The 19,377-nt window shown below is 46.4% G+C and overlaps 6 protein-coding genes across 6 annotated transcripts; 2 read left to right on the forward strand and 4 right to left on the reverse strand.

Annotated features, from left to right (window-relative positions):
- Window positions 1-646: 646 nt before the first annotated feature.
- Window positions 647-3,660, reverse strand: LOC133155462 (claudin-4-like). Its single transcript, XM_061280800.1, has 2 exons — window positions 2,866-3,660; window positions 647-1,482 (listed from the first exon to the last, which is right to left on the reverse strand). Exons 1-2 carry the CDS (start codon window positions 3,514-3,516, stop codon window positions 1,084-1,086), a joined length of 1,050 nt encoding a protein of 349 aa, XP_061136784.1. The 5' UTR covers window positions 3,517-3,660; the 3' UTR covers window positions 647-1,083.
- A 224-nt stretch (window positions 3,661-3,884) lies between these two features.
- LOC133155458 (claudin-4-like) lies at window positions 3,885-5,175 on the reverse strand. Its single transcript, XM_061280795.1, has 2 exons — window positions 4,944-5,175; window positions 3,885-4,739 (listed from the first exon to the last, which is right to left on the reverse strand). Exons 1-2 carry the CDS (start codon window positions 5,136-5,138, stop codon window positions 4,296-4,298), a joined length of 639 nt encoding a protein of 212 aa, XP_061136779.1. The 5' UTR covers window positions 5,139-5,175; the 3' UTR covers window positions 3,885-4,295.
- A 487-nt stretch (window positions 5,176-5,662) lies between these two features.
- LOC133155459 (claudin-like protein ZF-A89) lies at window positions 5,663-6,455 on the reverse strand. The gene has a single exon (XM_061280796.1). The coding sequence runs from the start codon at window positions 6,335-6,337 to the stop codon at window positions 5,705-5,707; it is 633 nt and encodes a 210-aa protein (XP_061136780.1). The 5' UTR covers window positions 6,338-6,455; the 3' UTR covers window positions 5,663-5,704.
- A 2,530-nt stretch (window positions 6,456-8,985) lies between these two features.
- Window positions 8,986-10,198, forward strand: LOC133156052 (claudin-9-like). Its single transcript, XM_061281803.1, has one exon. The coding sequence runs from the start codon at window positions 9,280-9,282 to the stop codon at window positions 9,916-9,918; it is 639 nt and encodes a 212-aa protein (XP_061137787.1). The 5' UTR covers window positions 8,986-9,279; the 3' UTR covers window positions 9,919-10,198.
- Window positions 10,199-11,216: 1,018 nt separating this feature from the next.
- On the forward strand, window positions 11,217-14,960 carry LOC133156057 (claudin-3-like). The gene is made up of 2 exons (XM_061281807.1): window positions 11,217-11,923; window positions 13,306-14,960. The coding sequence occupies exons 1-2, from the start codon at window positions 11,443-11,445 to the stop codon at window positions 13,959-13,961; spliced, it is 1,137 nt and encodes a 378-aa protein (XP_061137791.1). The 5' UTR covers window positions 11,217-11,442; the 3' UTR covers window positions 13,962-14,960.
- A 1,679-nt stretch (window positions 14,961-16,639) lies between these two features.
- LOC133156088 (THAP domain-containing protein 5-like) lies at window positions 16,640-18,873 on the reverse strand. Its single transcript, XM_061281852.1, has 5 exons — window positions 18,673-18,873; window positions 17,959-18,142; window positions 17,311-17,828; window positions 17,057-17,243; window positions 16,640-16,957 (listed from the first exon to the last, which is right to left on the reverse strand). The coding sequence occupies exons 1-5, from the start codon at window positions 18,744-18,746 to the stop codon at window positions 16,841-16,843; spliced, it is 1,080 nt and encodes a 359-aa protein (XP_061137836.1). The 5' UTR covers window positions 18,747-18,873; the 3' UTR covers window positions 16,640-16,840.
- Window positions 18,874-19,377: the final 504 nt, after the last annotated feature.

Below are 19,377 nucleotides of genomic sequence, written 5' to 3' on the forward strand. Positions count from 1 at the left end.
CCATCTCTAAGGTTGAATTGAGCAATTTGTTTTCGTTTGTGAGGTAGCAGGACACTTCCTGGTTTACGAAACGTCTTCTAAATTGTATTTTATATTTATTTAAATATTTATAAATAATATTTCATTTAATCTGGGTGAGTTGAACAATAACCAAGTCACAAAAGTAGTAAATAAATAATCACCTCCTATAAAATAAAAATAAAAAATTGGCTTGTGGATATTTGAACTCAAACGGTGCAGCAACACATGTAGACAGGTAATGAAACAATAAGGAGAAGCAAATTAAAAAGTGAGGGGGAAAAAAATAAAAATAAAAAAAGTAGCTCTCAGCATAAAAAAGTTTGTTGAGTTCTTATGTGTTCGGCACAAAGGTTTCACAAATATGCAAATGTGGTGCAACCGGCTGAACTGGTTGAACAATCCACTTTCCAGCTCTTCTTGATGACCTACTTCAATATTAACTGACAAAACTTAGCAATCAAATTGCTAGTTTAGAAAAATACATTTGGTAGTTTTTTTTTTTGCTATGAGTAACTCCAAAATGTCTTCCGTTCTGATTCTGATGTGGTTGAAAAAACACATTGACAAAATGGCGTCAGGTTAAGTATATGCTTTATTATATATCAGTGACATTGGTTTTATAAAAAAAAAAAAAAAAAAAAAAAAAAAAGATTACGAAAGAACACTTTCCACGCAAAACATTCATAAAATAATATCTGGCTGTACAAATAGCTTCGGATCATACATGTTAGTTTCTTTTGGCACAAGATAGATAAACATTTGAGCTCGGTCTTCAGGCGTTTTTGTTTTTTTTGTTTCCCACAGGACTGGATAGTGAACACACAAAATATTTTCCCAAAACACAAACTGCATTGTCATGTTTGGCAGCTATTTAGTTGTTGGAGTCCAATCGAGAGGAGCAAAAAAAAAAACCACGAAGAAAAAAGAAAGCACATCTGACTGTTCTGTGCAGATGCTGCGACAGAAAACACAGTTCGTGAACCGGAGCAGAATTTGCCGGAAAATCGACTTGTCCGCCAAACGAGGTTGGCTTGTACTTCAAAGTCTTTTCCTGCTCAGTCCTCAGACGTAGGCCCGGCTGGTGGTTGTGGATCTGGCGCCCGAGTACTTGACGGGGTACTCGGGTCCGTCCTTGGGTGGGCAGGAGCTGCACAGGAGAGCGCCGCCCAAGAGGAGCAGGGCCGCCGTGCCCCAGCCGATGTAGAGTGCTGCGCCCAGCTCCCTCCTCTGCGGGTTGGTCAGAATGGGGTTGTAGAAATCTCGGATGATGGTGTTGGCCGACCAGCACACGGGGATGAGGACCAGGACCCCTGCGCAGATGAAGACCACGCCCGCTGCCACCGCCACTTTAGCTTTGGCTGCCTTATCCGACACAAAGTTGGTGCATTTCCCTCCGGCGATACCCAGGATGACCCCGAAGGCTGCCACGATGATGGCGACGACCACCAGAGCCCGGGCGGCCTGGAGGTCCTGAGGAAGCGCCAGCAGGGAGTCGTAGATCTTGCACTGCATCTGGCCTGTGCTCTGCGTGACGCAGTTCATCCACAAACCCTCCCAGATGACTTGCGCCGTCACGATGTTGGCGCCGATGAAAGCCGTCACCTTCCACATGGGAAGGGCGCACACGATGATGGTTCCTAAGAAGCCGATGACGGCCAGGATGAAGCCCAGCATTTGGCGGCCCAGCGACACCATCTTGACGTCTTTGTGTTTGGTTTTCGAAGAAGTAAGAGTAAGAGCTGAACGAGTCAGTTGAGCGGAAGGAATAAGCAGCCCGGAGTCTTCCGCTTGGTTTTAAGGACGACCAACCCTACCGGGGGCGGAGTCTAGAAGCCAAGTTTTACTGAAACCGGTAGCCTGTGACATGAACCTGCCTGGCCAGATTCTTCACGGAGGGCCAAGTAGAGTTTCGACGAGATTCACATCATCGTTTCTTCTGTGACTGGATGCAAATGAGGTTGCATTCTTGATTCAAACGCTCGTCACCCACTTCCGGTTTCCAAAGTGACAAACCTCGGAGGTGCGGTTGTATCACGAGGGGACGTAGATGGCCTTGTTTTGGAAAATCAGAATGACGTCGGCAATCATGCTGAGACACAAGTCGTACGAAATTTCCTTCTTTGTTAATTTATATATATATTAAGTATATACAAATGTAGCTATGGGCTAATAGTATCCCTTTAAATGACTGAAACAATATTACATTATAATTGATAAAATAACAGATTAAAAAATACTGCTACAAGAAATTGTAATGAATCAACTTTCTTTGTTTAAACTTCTGAAACAGTGTTGCACAAGTTCCTGTTTTGATTTAGGGGAGCAGAGCTCTTAATAATGATGCCACAAAAGAGTTCTGGTGTCCACTCAGACATTTTATTTCAATTCAAAGTTATTTACACGAAATCAACAGAACATGATAATTTCACAATTGTAACATCCAGTGCAAATGAGCATGTTGATGATGCCGCAAAAAAAAAAAAAAAAGCTCATTCCATTTTTCATAATGGACTCAATTTGGGTCGGAAAAAAACCAAACACATAAAAAGATGAAAGTTGAAAGCTTTCCATAAACATGACAAAAAATACCGTCGAATATTGCTATTTGCGGGGCACAGCGACAAGACCGGCTTGAAATTAGCTCAAATCTGCAAATAATTAACACTTATTATATAATAATGTCACATTCCAGTCTTTCTTGGTCCAGTTTTGATCCAGTCTGATTTTCGGTCGCCCTGTTTAAATGTACTGCCGCGGCTCGTACCCGGAGGGCGCCACGTACGGCTTGCTGGGATAATACGAGCCGCTTGGCGCGTAAGGCTGGCTGGAGGTCGGTGCGTAAACAGGCGCGTACGTCGACCCGTTGCCGTACGCGGACCCGTACGCGGACCCGTACGGGGCTTGGTATCGGGGGTATCCGTACGTGGGCGTCTGTGGCGGGCACGAAGTGGTGAGGATGATGCCCCCCACCAGGAGAATGGCCGCGGACCCCCAACCGATGTAGATGGCCGCTCCGATCTCCCTCCGTTGCGTGTTGATGGTCAGGGGGTTCTGGAAGTCGGTGATGGTAATGGTGGCCGACCACGTGACCGGGATGAGGACGAGCACGGCGGCCACGATGACTAAACAGCCGCCGATGATCACCACCTTGGACATGGAGGCCAGCTTCTTCAGGCAGCTGGTGCACTTTGCGCCGATGAAGGTGATCATGAAACCGATGAAGCCGAAGACCAGTGAGATGATGACCAGCGCCCGGGCCGCCTGCAGGTCCGGGGTCAGCCTCATCACAGACTCGTTGAGCCTGCACTGCATCTGGCCTGTGCTCTGCATCACGCAGTTCATCCACAAGCCATCCCACACGATCTGGCCCGTGACGATGTTGGCGCCGATGAAGGAGGTCACCCTCCACATGGGAATGCCGGTGGTCACCGCCACCCCTACCAGCCCGATGAAGCTGATGATCTGACCCGCCGTCTCCTTGCCGATTTTCCCCATGGCCGAGAGGCTGCGTTATGGACACGATCGAAGCTTGGAAGCGTATGGGTGGAAAGGGGCGGTTCCTTGCTCGCGGTGCACAGGTGAGTTCTTCTCGCCTAACCGGATTCTTCTTCTCCAGTCACAGGAGTGGCATCGAGAGAAAAACACGCTTTCATATGCACGCCATTGGGTTTAGAACTCTGATGACGTCAAAGATTTCATCGAGTTATTTAAGTAGGTCAAATCTGAGCAAAGTAGAATTGACAATTATAAAAGAATGACCTATAATAAAAGTGTCGCACACATTCTCAGCCCCGATGATAACCATCGGAGAAGTTTGTCCTCAAACAATCCGCACCACCGTCAGGCATCACGTGACACACAAGTTAAGTATTTACACAACCGTGACTTCATTCGCTTTCGCTTTACATGTCAGCCCAAAAATCCAATCAGCGGTGACAAGTCATTGATTAAACTTATTTTCTAAATCGTTCAGCCGCCTCAAAATCAATACCTCTAAAATTTAGCAAGCAACGAACGAATAAAGAATCATTAGGAAAAAAAAAAGTGCCTAACTGCACTAATGCAGGGATCATTTTCTCCTACACAGTGCTTTTACGCCATCTTGTGGCATCCTGGGGTAATTCAGAAAGATCATTCGCCAAACATATAGCAAAAAAGTAAATTAACGCAAATAAAAAAAAAAAAAAAAGTGGGGTACACGCTGTAGAATGCAGCAATTCCCCACTAATGCCACTTGATTTAGTTTCTAACTTCCAAGTCCCGTCAACCGTGTTTCACACGTAATCCCTCGAAGTGGGCGCCGAGTTCACAGCCGTGAATTTGGTGACGTAGCCGGGATTCTGGTGGTGTTTGGGGGGACAGTTCCAGCAAAGGAGTCCCCCGCCGATCAGCAGCAGCACGGCGGCCGCCCAACCCACGTACAAGGCCGCCCCCAACTCGTAACGCTGGGACGCGAAGACCAGAGGGTTGTAGAAATTGGTGATGATGACGTGGGCCGACCACGACACGGGAATAAGGCACAGGAGCCCGGAGACGAGGAACAGAACCCCGGCCAGGATGGCCGCCCTGGCTTTAGAGGCCTCCTCCTCCATGCAATTGGTGCATTTCCCGCCCACGATGGCCAGCATGACCCCGAAAATGCCGGTGATGATGGAGACGATGATCATGGCCCGGGCGGCCTGCAGGTCCTGCTCCAGCGCCAGCATGGAGTCGTAGACCTTTAGTCAGAGTTCAAATGACTAATAATATCCAGGGGAGTCGGACCAGAAACATTTAACATATGATTTAGTCTAATTAGCCATTAAGCTACCTTTTAGCTCTCCACAAAACATGAAGCATTTTAACATCATTGCCTTAAAATAAACAAAGAGAAAACTGATGCAAATGCGCTATTAAGCTAAGAACAAAAATGTTCCATCAACCTTGCACTGCATCTGTCCCGTGCTCTGCACCACGCAGTTCATCCACAGGCCTTGCCAGATGGTCTGCGCCGTGATGATGTTGGCTCCCACGAAAGCCGTCACCTTCCACATGGGCAACGCGCACACCACGATGACCATCAACCAGCCAACCGCCGCCATGGAGACACCAATCATCTGAACGCCCTGAGACACCATCGTGCCGACTTACGTCCGGTTAGAGAGACGAGCGGGACAACGCCAGCTTGTTTTTATAGTTTGTTGGGGGGGGTGAAGCGGAACCGCTGGCAGAGAAGCGTGTGAACGGCGAATCCCGGGCTCCTATTGGCTGTGGTGAGTTTACATGAAAACACGGGCCTAGTCACCTTCAGTGGTGCTGAGTCTGCTGACCCCCACAAACATTCCAAGGTCAGAAGGTTGCCATTGTGGTTGTCCAACTTCAGGTTAAATATGCATCAAAAATTAAATTCAATTTTAAATTAAAAATATGCGGTTGGGATTGTAGATATTTTTCCATAAGACTATTAAAACTGGTACATTTGTATTGGTCACCGTGGCAACCACTCTCCCGGAAATGGTTAACTAATATTTACGTAACTTTTAGTTAAATTACTTATTTGCGTAACTTTTAGACAGTATTAGGAACATTAGAGTGTATATTGTAAATTTACTGGTTTAGAGGTCAATTGTTTTCATCCAACTCTTTTAATTGCGCAATAATAAATTAAAAATAACACCAACAGTAAAGAACAGATGGACCGGCTTCAAGTTAAGTTGTTGGGAGCAGATGAGGGCGGGGACTTGGTGGGGTAGTCGTCCTTGGGCTGGCAGTTGGCGCACAGGAAGGCGATGCCGAGGAGGGCGCCGCCTATTATGAGCAGGCCCGAAGACCCCCAGCCGATGAACAGGGCGGCCCCTAGCTTCGTCTTGTACCGGGAAAAGGTCCCCGGGTGGGAAAGGTCCCTGATGACGCTGTTGGCCGTCCAACACACGGGGATGAGGCACAGCACCCCCGCCAGGATGAAGAACACGCCTGAGGCCACGCAGATTTTGATCTTGGTGCCCTGGTCCCGCACACAGTTGGTGCACTTGCCGCCCGCAAGGCACAGTAGCGACGCCAGCGTGCCCAGCAAGATGGAGGCGATGATCAGGGCCCGGGCGGTCAGGATATCGGAGCTCGGAACCAGCGTGGAGTCGAAGACCTTGCACTGGATCTGTCCCGTGCTGTGGATCACGCACATCATCCAGATGCCCTCCCAAGTGGCCTGCCTCGTCTGGATGAAGGGGTCCGCTAAAACCCTCACCTTCCACTGGGGCAGGGCGCACACCATGATGGTTCCCATCCAGCCCAGGACGCACAGGACGGTGCCCAGCATCTGAAAGCGCTCCAAAACCATATCCAAAATCCGATGGAAGTTCGAAAAGAAGTGCTCGAGTGGGGCTGGAGTGCCACTTTTAAGCACGAAACACACCTGGCCGCCTCTCCCCCGACCCGGGCATGTCGCATCATGTCAGGCGAGTGTGATGGCCATCATGTGACTATCAAAACAAAATTCAGCCCCTCCTTCTTGGACAGGGGTGTGGGTAATTGTTTTCATCATGGAGCTCCAAAGTCAAATTGTGAGGGGTGAAAACACAATCCAAGAATTTGTTTGAAGTTCACATTTGGGTTCACACTCAGGACTTGACCTAGTAGGTTCCTGGATCTTCAACAGGAACTAAACAGACTTCACGCGACAAGATGCAAATTCCACACAAGAAGGAAGAAGCTGAATGGCAAAGCGCCAGCAACACAATGCAAACTCATACCACAATTGCAAACAGTTCTGTGATAGTAAAAGTGAGCCGCCCAAAATTTTCAAAACGGAATAAATATGAAAAGACTGCTGCAAAATGATCACTTGCTTTTTGTGTTGCTATTTATATTGCACAAAAATCAACAAAACTCCCCGAAAGACAAATAGCAGTTTTTTGGCGGGGAAAGGAAAAAATAGCTCAGCCAAATTTTTTTGTGCCTAAACAAATATTGCTGAAACTCATGTTGATTTAAATGTGATTTTTGCACTGAACAAATTCAATAATAAAAAAAAAAAATCAGCTATTCACGTCACATGACCCAATAATGTCCAAACACATGCAAAATCATAAAATTCAATCTGACCTGTGGCTGAAACTTCAAGTCCAGTCCAGTCTCCCGTTTTGTCGATGAAGACGATGTAAACGTTCTCAAACACGAGTGAGTCCGCCCGACAACGAGTGTGCGTCCAAGACGTGCCGCCCAGGGAATTAGATTGTCCCACAAATGAATGGAGGCAGTGTCCCGGAGCCAAAAACCTGGACTACAATCCCTTCGTTTGATCCACGCTAGAATCGTTGGACATATTGAATTCCAGGAGGAATGTCCACAATTAATACTCTGAGGAAAGAAGCTTTCAAACCACCCGAGAAAGCTCTTTGAGAAGCTATCTGACTCTTTTCGGATATTAAAGTTGAGGAAAGACACAACGATGAATTGAAGTAGAAGAAGAAGAAGTAGAAGAAGAGACAATTCGGCCATTTTGTTTATTTAGCAAACCGGAAAAAATTAATCACAAAAAGGTTTTCAAACTTTTTCTGCCTCTCTGAGTCAATTTACTTTCACACCAAACATAAAAAAATAGAATTAGACTTTATGTATTTAAAACAAGCACAAAGCTTTGACTGCTGTCCGCTTAGCTTGATGCTAACAAACAACGCAAAACACCTCTGACATGCTAATGGTTAGCATAGCCATGGTTTTACTCAATAAATCAATAAGGATTGGATAAAAAAGAAAAAGTTGAGGAAAGGCCTTTCCATACGGTTAATTGTCTAATAATGCATTTGAATAAAAATGCATTATAATTTTATTTTATTAAAAAACAAACAAATATGAAACTGTGATTAAATGTTTGATTAAAGTTTCACCCTCTTCAATGCAAGAGGTTGAAAAATATGAATTGGGTTGTCCGTTAGAAACAAATCGGCAAAGCGGTCCGACTGGCTCCGGCTCCCACCCAGGTTAATGTTTACAAACAGCAGCTCTGCAGGCTGCTACAGGTTCAGGCCATGAAACTTTTGGACTGAATGTCTCATTATTATCAACCTTTAGACTTTAAAAAAAAAAAAAAAATCCCACTGGGTCTTGTTTTTATACAAAATTGTTGTCAGCCTTCCATTAAATGCCAGCAGATTACAGCAATGGTTGGCCAACAAAACTGTTATGATTCACCTCATATTTGGATTTCGATTATCTACAGACTTGTACTTGTCTGATAAAGAAAGATACCACTGGAAAAAAAAATCCAGCTTTCCCATAAATATTTTTGTATTTTTTTCAAAATGGTGCATGGCAACCATTGACAGTGTTGAAAAGGGGGTGCGCCAACTTTGTTGAAGGGGGAATTGAAAAGTTTGAGAAAAGCAATTATGAAATCACCATCAATGTCTATTAATATGTTTATTAATATTCTTCCTCATGTCCAGTTCCGAGGGGGGTGCGCCGCTTTTGCACCTCAAATCTTCGACCTTTGGCTAAGTGGTTTGCGAGACGGCGGTGCCGGGTCTGTTCATTGTTGCCGCTTGACATTTTGATGGCGTAAAAAGTAGAAGTCAATAATCCTGCCATGACCGCTCAACATCAAAACGTTTTGTGCAATATATTTTGAGGTCTACTTGTGGTTCTCCTTTTAAGTTCCGATTTTAGCTATGACAATCGATTTCTATTGACGTGTGAAGAGGCAGCTGCGGACGTTGAGGGAAATGATCACCCTGATTGATGAACCACGGTGACCTTAGTAAATGAGAAGAACCATCTAAATGACAGCTGGATCACGTTTCACAAAGAAGGAGTCATTGCAAGAAGGCCCCGGTATTGACGTACAAATAAATCCAGTTGCTGGTGGGAGCAGTAGAGAAGGTTTGCATGAAAGTTGGCAAAACACACAAGAACATTTATTGTTGTTCTTTTTTCCCCTTCGAAGCACTCAGATCTCATTCCAAAAGTGATTTGGCGTTTTTTTGCCATTCATAAAGTCCGTTCAAATGGACCCGATCAGACATAAATGCCATTGTCATTTTTTTCCCAACAGTTTTTTATTTTCAACGTGTCTTGACTACTGTTCTTCAGAAAACATGGATTTCCTCTCTCTGTCTGTCTGGAAGTATTTCCCATCATTCTTCAATGCCAACATGACAGCACCTGGCGCTGACTCCACCTTCGTGCTGTATAAAGGAGGTCCAATCAGTTTCTCCCCTCAAGAAGGACTCGGGACCTGCAGCCGAGGGGATCTCATATCACCTGCGAGACTCTCCCCCAACGATGGCCTCTTCCGGCGTGGAGATCCTGGGCCTGACGCTAGCCGTGGCGGGCTGGCTGGGCGCGATGGTGGCGTGCGGCCTTCCCATGTGGCGGGTGGCCGCCTACGTGGGCCAGAACGTGGTGCTGTCCCAGGTGATCTGGGAGGGCCTATGGATGAACTGCTCAGTGCAGAGCACAGGCCAGATGCACTGCAAAGTCCACGACTCCATGCTGGGGCTCCCCCGGGAACTCCAGGCGGCCCGAGCTCTTGTGGTGGTCTCGGTGGCGCTGGGCGTGGTTGGTGTCGCCCTGGCAACGGCCGGGGCTCAGTGCACCGACTGCAGCCGGGACGTGAGGGGGAAAAGGCGTCTGGCGGCGGTCGGGGGGCTCGTCTTGACCCTGGCGGGAGTGCTAACGCTGGCGGCCGTGTCCTGGACGGCCCACGTCATCGTGTTGGGCTTCTACGACCCGCTTCTGGAGGAGACGGGCAAGCGGGACTTCGGCAACGCGCTTTACTTTGGCTGGGCCGCCTCGTGCCTGCTCATCCTTGGGGGGGCGCTACTCTGGTGCACCTGTAGCCCCCGGAGGGACTGGAGACCCGCTCAGGTGGACTATTCGTCTGTTTCTCGCCGTGGGTACAAAAGGCGAGACTATGTGTGATCAAAGTGTTGCGAATGTGGCCAGCAGGGGGCGCCAACAAGCAGTTGTTTGAAGGACCCTGGACCTGTTTTTGTCTTTTCTAAGCAATGGTGGTGGGGGTCAGTATTGGCTTTTATATTCTTTGGGATGCAAGGCTATAAAAGTTGCTCGTCATAGATGTCACGCAAGAATTTAGATTTTTAGACAAACGTTTTTAAGAAAGTAAAACAGCTGACAATGGTAGCAAAGTTATGATATCATGTAGTCATTATTTAACTCTCAACTTTTTATGTTGATGATTTTTTTTCCTTCATTAAAGTCACTTCCACTATAATAAGCGCCTCACCTGTGTCAGTTGCTATGCAGAAAAAACGTACACACCTGCCGCAGCCCCCCGACATGAGATACTTAGTTTCGGGGGAAACGTAGCGAGGAGACAATGGGGGTCTTGTTGTCTTCCTAACTCGCTCTGGGATAATCAGCCAAATGTGCAACAGATACCCTCACAAAGACTTCATTGATCACCTGATCCCTGCTAATCTCCAACGACCCCCCCCCAACCCCAATGGGTGAAATAAAACTCATTTAGTCCAAAACTATTTTGAAAAATAATCTAATAAATAGAACCTAATCATCTCTCAATCGCAATCACCATTTATTATTTATTTTCTTTTTTCTCCATGCATTTTTTTTTTAACCAACAGAAGCAAAATATTATTTTGTATAACAATAAGAAATATCAGATTAATTATACTTTTAGGCTCATGCTAAAATTGAATTAATTAGTCCACACAGCCGTTTTGAATTCAACACACTATTGAGCGACCTATTTAATGCACTCTAAACAAACAAATGTGGCCTACTTGGCTGTTTTTTGGAGTTGTTGTTTTGCAAGCTAAACATTTTTTTTCCCTCCCAGTATGAGTTATCAAACCGAGAAGTTTATCAGTCTTGCCACGAATAATGAAAAGTATATCTTAAAATATTTCGTATCAGAACAAAACCAAGTGATACATCAAATAACCCAAAGGCAAATAAACCTTTCAAAACACGATGACCTTCAAAAGAAGGACACTGATAAGACCCCCTGCTCCCCCCCTCCCACCATCTGGCACCATTGTAATTGTCTATTTACTTCCTGTAGAAAATTGCGTCAACATTCAAACTTTAATATTTAAATTACCTCCAAGATGATGCACGCTGCCTAGTCACTTTATTAGAAACACGAGTTGGCTTGCAGAAACTTCGAAGGTGGAGCTGCTCGTGTTAGCCCCAAGTTTCTTTTCGGAAGGGGGAAGTCAGGGCGGCAGATCAACACTGGTGCTGATATTCACTTTCAATCATTCATCGGCAAGTTCTTGACCAGCTCTGTTACTCTTTAACCGGTCCAGTTCTGAGATAGCCACTTTGTGTGTACTCGGGAACGCTACAGAGGGGGTTGAATGATTAAGCCGAGTTCGTTTTTTTTTTAGATGCTCCACCACCCAGAGGGAGACAGTTTGAATTTTGATTCGAGCGCTTGCTGAGGATCGTAATTTTTGAGACATGCCTTCGGCGGGATTGGAGATACTCGGAGTGGTGCTGGCCGTGTTGGGATGGATCCTGGCCCTGACGTCGTGCATTCTGCCCATGTGGAGGGTGACGGCCTTCATCGGCAGCAATATCGTGACGGCGCAGAACATCTGGGAGGGGATCTGGATGAGCTGCGTGGTGCAGAGCACGGGTCAGATGCAGTGTAAGATCTACGACTCCATGCTGGCCCTCAGCGGCGATCTACAGGCCGCTCGGGCTCTCACCGTCATCTCCATCGTGGTGGGCCTGGTGGGCATCCTGGTGGCCATGACGGGGGCAAAGTGCACCAACTGCGTGGAGGAGGAGCAGGCCAAAGCCCGGGTGATGATCGGAGCCGGGGCGGCGTTCATCCTGGCGGCGCTGACGCAGCTCATCCCGGTGTCGTGGTCGGCCAATGCCATCATCGCCGAGTTCTACAATCCCGTCGTCCTCAGCGCACAGAAGAGAGAGATGGGCGCCGCTTTGTACGCCGGCTGGGCCGCCGCCGCCTTCTTGCTCCTCGGCGGGTGCATCCTGTGCTCCAGCTGCCCACCTCAGCCCGAGAAGAGGTACGGGACCCCGGGAAAGATCGTGTACCCGCCCAGCAGATCCATCCCGGCGAGTGGCTACGAGCAGAGAAACTACGTCTGATGCGGCTTTTAATGGACGCTTCTGAACTTTTGACCTCTGTTGAAAATGTTATTATTATAAACTCAGCTTGGATATCAACCAAAAAAAAAAATCTGAAATATACACAACTATTATTTTGTAATAAAGTTTGTTTGGATGCTTGAATGGTCATTTTAGGATCTTTTACAATGTAAAAAAAAAAAAAAATCGCAACAATGTGTCTGACATTTCGAGAAAACGAAACTTTTCCAACTTTGTGGTAACAATTCGTGGAAGACTCGACCCACATCCTCCACCACTGCTCTTAAGATGGAGATTGCCTTCTGGAATTCAAACGACCTCGTTCATTCCAACCGGGGGATCTTCAGAAGATCTTCTCACAGCGACCATCTACCTGCCTGTTTGCTCCCAGATAACAAAAACGGCCGTCTACTTTGTCAGCCCGTGACACAAAGGACTCGCTTCATGGTGGAGAGAATGGGAAGGGGGTGAGGGGAGGACAGAAGGCAGTTAGTGGAAAGGGGAGGGGGCGGGAGGGGCGCCATTTCTAGAGAGACGCTCATTCCGCCAAAGAATTCCAAGGGCATCCCGCAGACAGACGGTGATTAAAGGCCATCCAGCAAGTTGGGGAAAGTTCCAGAGTCTAACCGCCATTGTGTGTTCAAAATAAACAGCAACTCACGCCGTATTCATTCCGACCCAAACTTCTGTAAATATCTTCAATACTTGTCTGACATTTGTTCTCTAAATCCAAACGCAAATTGAAAGTCAAACTTCTTTGCTTTCTTCTTCACCGCCAACCAATCGAAAGGTCTGGTGGTGACTCAGGTGGGCTTTGGTGGTTGAGTTACTCAATGATAATATTTACTCAATCTAGGATGGAGTCCGGAGTCGGGACACCTGTAGGATTCGACTTTGTGGGGAGAGTTCGATGAAGACCCTTGGAAGTTAGAAGACAATCCAAAATGTTCTTAGCCACACTTGCCGACGTGATAAAAGGCCCCATTGTGGCCCATTGTGAAAGCCGAGAGCTGAGTCTCTTCTTCTCCCCGTCTTCCCCCTCCCTCTTTGCAGTGAGGTCAGCTCCTCCAAGGACTCCTCCCATCCACCTGACCCGACTTTATAAAGCAAAGTGCTCCCGTCTTGGCTCCGCACACACACGCAAACACACACGCACCGGGCGCCGACTTCCTCAAGAGTTTCTTCGGCGTGACGTTGGTGGAAGAGCTCGCAGGATGTCCGTGGGTTTGGAGTTGCTGGGCATCTCCCTGTGCATCCTGGGATGGATCATTGGCATCGTGGCTTGCGCCCTTCCCATGTGGAGGGTGACGGCCTTCATCGGCAGCAACATCGTGACGGCGCAGATCATCTGGGAAGGCCTGTGGATGACCTGCGTGGTGCAGAGCACGGGCCAGATGCAGTGTAAGGTCTACGACTCCATGCTGGCCTTGAGCCAAGACCTCCAGGCCGCCCGCGCCCTCACCGTCATTTCCATCCTGCTCGCCATCATGGCCGTGTTGATCGGCATCACCGGCGCCAAGTGCACCAACTGCATCGAGGAGGAGGCCTCCAAGGCCAAGGTGATGATCGCTTCCGGCGTCTTCTTCATCGTATCGGGCGTCATGCAGCTCATCCCCGTCTCCTGGACGGCCAACACCATCATCCGGGACTTCTACAACCCGCTGCTGACCGATGCCCAGAGGCGGGAACTGGGCGCCGCGCTCTACATCGGATGGGCGGCCGCCGCCCTTCTGATCCTGGGCGGCGGACTGCTCTGCTGCTCGTGCCCGCCCAGCGAGGCCCGCTACAGCAATTCCCGAATGGCGTATTCGGCCACCCGGTCGGCGGGGGGCCAGGCGATGGAGAGGAAAGACTACGTGTGACCGAGGACGGACGGGGACACCGAGACTGGAAGCCCATCCCGGCCGGAGGACGATGAAAAAAAAATTCATGTAATTGTCACGGGATTTGTATACATTTTTTTTTCCTAGCTGTAAGTCTCACGAATGACTTGCTTAATACTCACTAATGACTGATGTTTCACAAAGTCTTCTGAACCAAGGCTCATATTTTAGAAAAATCTCGCCAACATTGAGGTGGAATTAAAAGAAATTGAATCTGAGCAAGAAGTAGATTTACTAAAGCAGGGATGGATTGAGTTAAAAAATAATAATAAATTATTGACATTTATAGCGACATTGTTTAGCAGAGGAAGCAAGTCTGCCAATATAAAAATTTTAGCAAAATTTGTTGTTTTGAAAGTTTTTCACCATGATGGATGACTATGTCATTGTTTTGTATTTGTCGCTGGAATCTAACATTCTGTTTTGGAAGCATCAATTTTGAGTTCTCAGAGAACTGGCACGTGTATTTTTTTTTTTTGTTATTTTGAGCCTGCCAGCAATTTTGAATCTCTACTAACCTAACAAATATGTTTTGTAAACTTTGAGGACAACTTGGTGACTTTAGTACATTTATTAAGCCGAGGCGTAAATTTTACATTTAGAAAAAAATTCTCTCGGCACATTTCCAAACGAAAATATCACCAAAATAAGGATTCAGATGGTTCAGCGTACCTTCTGCCAAGTATTTAATCGTTCTGCCTGTCACTATACATCGCCGACAAAGATAGATGGGCAAACGGCACAGAATATTGCTCAATATTGTGATCCAGACACCATCAATTTCCCGCAAGGTGTTCCAAGATAACTTGAAATAATTCAGCGGGGTTATCAGCAAGCATATATTTAGTAAACAACGATAAGAGCGTGATTAATCGAATCACGTGACACATATACTGTGACGTCAACACTACGAACGTTGTTCACCATGCAACTTTTCTGTGCTTGTATCTTCTGACAATAAACACTCTCATGTTTGAATTAAGGTGATCTTTTTTTTTTTTTTTTTTTTTTGGGCGCGCTCGCAGAGACCTTTAGTTTTATGTGGCGATAAATTATGGGGCTCCTACTCAAACAAAGCGCTCCATTCACGAGAGGCGCTCTTGTTTGCGTTGAACTTTCTTAGTCACCATTTTAGTTTGAGACAGCTCAGCTAGCTGGTGTCCCTAATAAAATGGCCTGTGAGTAAAAATGTAGTTCTAGCCAGTATGTCACACCTGGCAGGTGGCAGGATTCTAAAATATTGATGGACGATTGATAAGACGAGGTGCGTCGAGTTACGGTTGTGTATCGGTGTCGCCGTCCACAAAGACTCAGTGTGACGTAGCCGCTGTAATTAAAGCGGCTACAATGACGTCAGCCAAGAAAACACATTCAAGTAACGAGAAGATTCAATTTCTGTAGAAATTTGTGTTGCAATGCCGATTAGGCCTTATTATATTTTTTATTGTAACGTTTTTTTTTTCTATTGCAACAATGTTGCGTTAGTGTGTTTGTGATCCGCTAACATGAGTCAGCCCCTCAGGCTTGTTTAAGCACCATTGAGGTAATCATTGACCCTCACAGCAAAAAATAAATAAATAAAAATTACAATTAATTCGTTGCGGATTTATGTAAATTAAATCTGACCTGCAGGAGTTTGTATATACAAACAGTGAGTGTACGTGTTCTAGTTATTTTAGATGAGGGTCTGGTCGCGTTCGGCTGGTTCTGGTTAAAGGAGGCTGCTGACAAGTGGTCACATGACCGAAACCGGGGAATGTGGAGGGCTGAGAGGGTTGCCTGGCACCTGAAGTTGGAATGAAAAGGACCCCCCCCCCCCACCCTTCCTTCCCCCAATCCAACTGCCTGGAAATACACAAGCACACTGTGTCTTCTCATGCATGGAGATGCAATAAATGTGCTCATCTGCAAGACTGCGACTTCAGTTTTTGTTTTACTAAACTAAATTCTGCCCATTTGAAAAGAGCTAATATTATTTCGCCCATCCGATTAATCGGTTCACCCTTAACCTGTAAAGTATTCTGCTTGAGCAATTAATTATTTTGGCATGTAGTTAAACCAATATTCATTTTGAACTTCTGCAGGTGCACCGTTGCCATATGTCTATACTGAAGGCCCAAGAACAAAATGCTCTTTGCAAAATATGTCCGACAGTCTGCACCAACTTGAATTCATGTTATTGACATAACATGCACAATTAACAGCAATAGGAAGCTCGAGTGGGAGGACAGAACGGTGTGTTGACTTTGTTGGGTCAGATTGTACTGACGTTTGTAGTTGTGTGTACGTGTGTGTGTCTGGGCGTGTGTCTGGGTGTGTTGTCCTGGAACGTTCGGCCCATTAGCTCAGCACTAAAGAAGCAGATGTGAGTTAATGCTTGCTGATAAAAGTTCAGGCAAGATGAAGAGGCAAAAAAATCCCTCCCTTAAATTCCAGCAGCCAGTACAGATAGCAGGCCAGCGCCGAGACACTCGGGTGGGAACGGAAGCTGGACGGGAAACCTGGTTCTTGGTTTAAAAAAATACAAAACATCACCTCTGTGACCTTATAAAATAGCCGCAGGTGGATACGTGTAGTGCGCAACGCGGATTGAGGCAGAACAGGCAAAGGCCTTTGCTGCTCTCTAGTGGTCAGAAATATATCCCCAATAGACCCAGCACACGTGAAGTTAGTTTTAATGACATTTTTGTTATGACACTTATATTGAACAAAAAGTGGTTGCAGGAAAAAAAGAAACCTTAAAAAAAACACACACACACATTGAGAACAGTTCCCTGACAACATCGGTAATTGTGCAAATCAGTGTGATCCACGTTTTTATTAAAGAGCAAAACAACAACAACAACAAAATGGTGGCATCACAGCTTTTCCTCGCCGTCGCTGAGAGTGTAGAAATACGCCGCGTCGTCCTCCTCGTAGATGATGGCTACGGTCTCACCGGTGTCGCACACGCTGGCGCTGTTCTGGACGTACGCCTGAACATGTCAGAACATAAAAGATGTTCGACACAGTTCTGCAGCACCATCTTGAGAAAGATGAGATTCCAGAGATATTGACAATGTGATGTTCCTCACCCTCTCCAGGAGCTGCAGTCGCTCTTCAGTCATGAGGTTTTTCTGCCTCATCTGACTCACGGCGTTCTCCAGGCCCAGCAGTTTGTCCAGGTGGCGCCGGTGCTTCTGCTGCAAGACCTTCACTTTCTTCTGCAGCTCGGCCACAACGGCCTCCAGCTGCTCCTTGCTCTGCCGGTGCTTGTGGTAGCTGTCCCGTGAGTTAATCAGGATGTGCATGTTCATTCATGTCTGAGAGTCACACAAAAACATCTCACCAGTGCTCCTCCAGTTGGTGGTCCCAATTGTCCACGTCGTCATCGTCGTCATCCTGTTGGTCGGAGCTTCCTTCCAGTTGGAGTGGCGGTGACGACGGTGGGGCGGCGTGTTTGGACACAATAGGCAATGTGGACACGATGGGCTCAGCGCTCAGAGCAGATGACAGCACCGTGTTCGAGGAGACCAGCAGGTGGTTGGGAAGTACGTTGGGTGTGGACTCCAAGTAGGCGATGACCTGAGTTTGGCCCAGCTCCTCGACGGGTACTTCTTGGAGCGTAAGTCTATGAGCGGGGTTGAAAAAGGCGCCCGCCAGCTCCCCTTGGCAATCGGCGGGTAGCAGAACTATCTCGCCGCTGTTGTGCCCAACCGCCGCTTGTATTAAGGGAGGGATGATCGGTAGTGTAGGTAGGTAAGCGAGGTTCGCGTCCGGGTTCGGCCCGCCCGGCTCCTCCGCCAAGACCGCCTCTCTGCGAAGCACTTTGGCTTTCTTCTCATTGTCATCCATCGATTTCCGTTTCTACAAAGATGCGGAAATCTGGTTTGGCGTTCAAAATTCATGCATGAAAGCAATGTTTATGGGATATGTAAATTAAAATGATTCTAAATTGTGTATGGAAGAAGAGAGTACTTTGTTGCTCGTGTGTTACCTCGACCCTCCGGAAAATGGTGGGCACGGCGTTGTTCTCCAGGTATCGAGTCCCCCAGCGTACCTTGAAGCACGATGACTCAAAGTGCTTGTGGCAGATGTACTGGTGTCGAGACGGGGTCCAATTGTCCCGACCGATGTTTCTCAGCCAAAGCTGCAGCCGCTCAGGATCCTGCAGCGGGAACCTAGTCGGACCAAGTAGAATGCGTGTTCTTAATAAAGATAAAAATAGGTGGATTTTGATTTTAAATTGATTTAGAAATGTAACGCAGGTTCGATATTGAAGTGGATTACAAATTGAACACAACCACTATACGGAACCACCATGGAATCAGTAAATTAGAAATATTACTGGCACATGTATGGGAAAGAGTAGTGTTGTCACGATTGAGTAGATTAAATTTTTACAAAAAGTTGTACATGGGTTCGAAATCTGTGGCCACTTCGTTCGGGTATCTTCGAGAAGTAACACGTCACGTCATGTATGAATAAACAAAAATGCCTCCGGTGTCAAAGGTCAAAACAGAGCACACGTACACGTCCTCAAGTGGATTCTCCAATTAAAACCCGTTCATGTTTTCCTTAGCAATAAATGTGTGAAACAGAAATTAAATAGTAGTTTTAAAGTTAATACGACCAAAAACAAGAGACACGCGGTCACCAGGGACGACCGAAATGGCTTCACGTCAAACGACGCTTATTCAAGCTGTCTTACTTGTAAAAGCTTTTTCGACCGCTGCCGCTCGTTGAATCATTCTTACAATTCGGCACCGAACAGTATTTGGGCATGTTGGTCCTACTCCTCGTTGTCGATGTCGGGTCACTTCATATGCGTGTCCAGGGGGATTGAAAACAAGGTGAAACACGCGCAATGTTGACAACGCGGTGCGCACCTGACGTCATAACGGAGTGACCAGAAAGGCTGCTCGATGACGTCATAGACATGCGACAGCCACCTGTATTATTGTATGTCTTTTTTCCATTTTATCATTTTTCTCTCAAGTTTTATACTTAGAATAATTTGCTGTCTGAATTTTATAATTTTTGTATTCACGTATGAATAGTAATGATAATCTTACAATTTCTGAAGATATTTTTTAACGAATGACTTCCGCCGCACTGTTGTGGCGCGAATTACTTTTTCTTTACTCAATTCAACTGAAAACAGATTTGTACTTTTTTGCTCTATTAAAATAAGCTTGTAACTTTTTTAAATGTCTACCTACATGAAAATGACATACATTTTAATGTTTATCAACAAGTACCAGGGTTTATTTGGGTGGCATAATGCCAGCGACTGCTGCTGACGTGAACGGAAAACGACGCTAATCCAGCGGATAAGGCAAGTCAAAGCATGTTCAAAATGACCACACAATAGAATTCTTAATTTCTATTATCCAAAATTAATGACACAAAACAG

Source organism: Syngnathus typhle, linkage group LG6 (genome assembly GCF_033458585.1).
Source record: "Syngnathus typhle isolate RoL2023-S1 ecotype Sweden linkage group LG6, RoL_Styp_1.0, whole genome shotgun sequence".
Taxonomy (NCBI): Eukaryota; Metazoa; Chordata; class Actinopteri; order Syngnathiformes; family Syngnathidae; genus Syngnathus; species Syngnathus typhle.

What these genes read in the sequence shown, in the direction of transcription:
- LOC133155462 (XM_061280800.1), bottom strand. Translation starts at nt 3,516, where the DNA reads ATGGGGAAAATCGGCAAGGAGACGGCGGGTCAGATCATCAGCTTCATC. An exon ending in ACGGGTCGACGTACGCGCCT is followed by an intron (nt 1,483 to 2,865) that starts GTTTACGCACCG and finishes CAGGACCTCCAG; the next exon opens with GCCGCCCGGGCTCTGGTGGT.
- LOC133155458 (XM_061280795.1), bottom strand. Translation starts at nt 5,138, where the DNA reads ATGGTGTCTCAGGGCGTTCAGATGATTGGTGTCTCCATGGCGGCGGTT. An exon ending in CGGGACAGATGCAGTGCAAG is followed by an intron (nt 4,740 to 4,943) that starts GTTGATGGAACA and finishes CTCTGACTAAAG; the next exon opens with GTCTACGACTCCATGCTGGC.
- LOC133155459 (XM_061280796.1), bottom strand. Translation starts at nt 6,337, where the DNA reads ATGGTTTTGGAGCGCTTTCAGATGCTGGGCACCGTCCTGTGCGTCCTG.
- LOC133156052 (XM_061281803.1), top strand. Translation starts at nt 9,280, where the DNA reads ATGGCCTCTTCCGGCGTGGAGATCCTGGGCCTGACGCTAGCCGTGGCG.
- LOC133156057 (XM_061281807.1), top strand. Translation starts at nt 11,443, where the DNA reads ATGCCTTCGGCGGGATTGGAGATACTCGGAGTGGTGCTGGCCGTGTTG. An exon ending in CGCACAGAAGAGAGAGATGG is followed by an intron (nt 11,924 to 13,305) that starts GCGCCGCTTTGT and finishes TTGGTGGAAGAG; the next exon opens with CTCGCAGGATGTCCGTGGGT.
- LOC133156088 (XM_061281852.1), bottom strand. Translation starts at nt 18,746, where the DNA reads ATGCCCAAATACTGTTCGGTGCCGAATTGTAAGAATGATTCAACGAGC. An exon ending in CCATTTTCCGGAGGGTCGAG is followed by an intron (nt 17,829 to 17,958) that starts GTAACACACGAG and finishes GCATCTTTGTAG; the next exon opens with AAACGGAAATCGATGGATGA. An exon ending in CACCAACTGGAGGAGCACTG is followed by an intron (nt 17,244 to 17,310) that starts GTGAGATGTTTT and finishes CTCACGGGACAG; the next exon opens with CTACCACAAGCACCGGCAGA.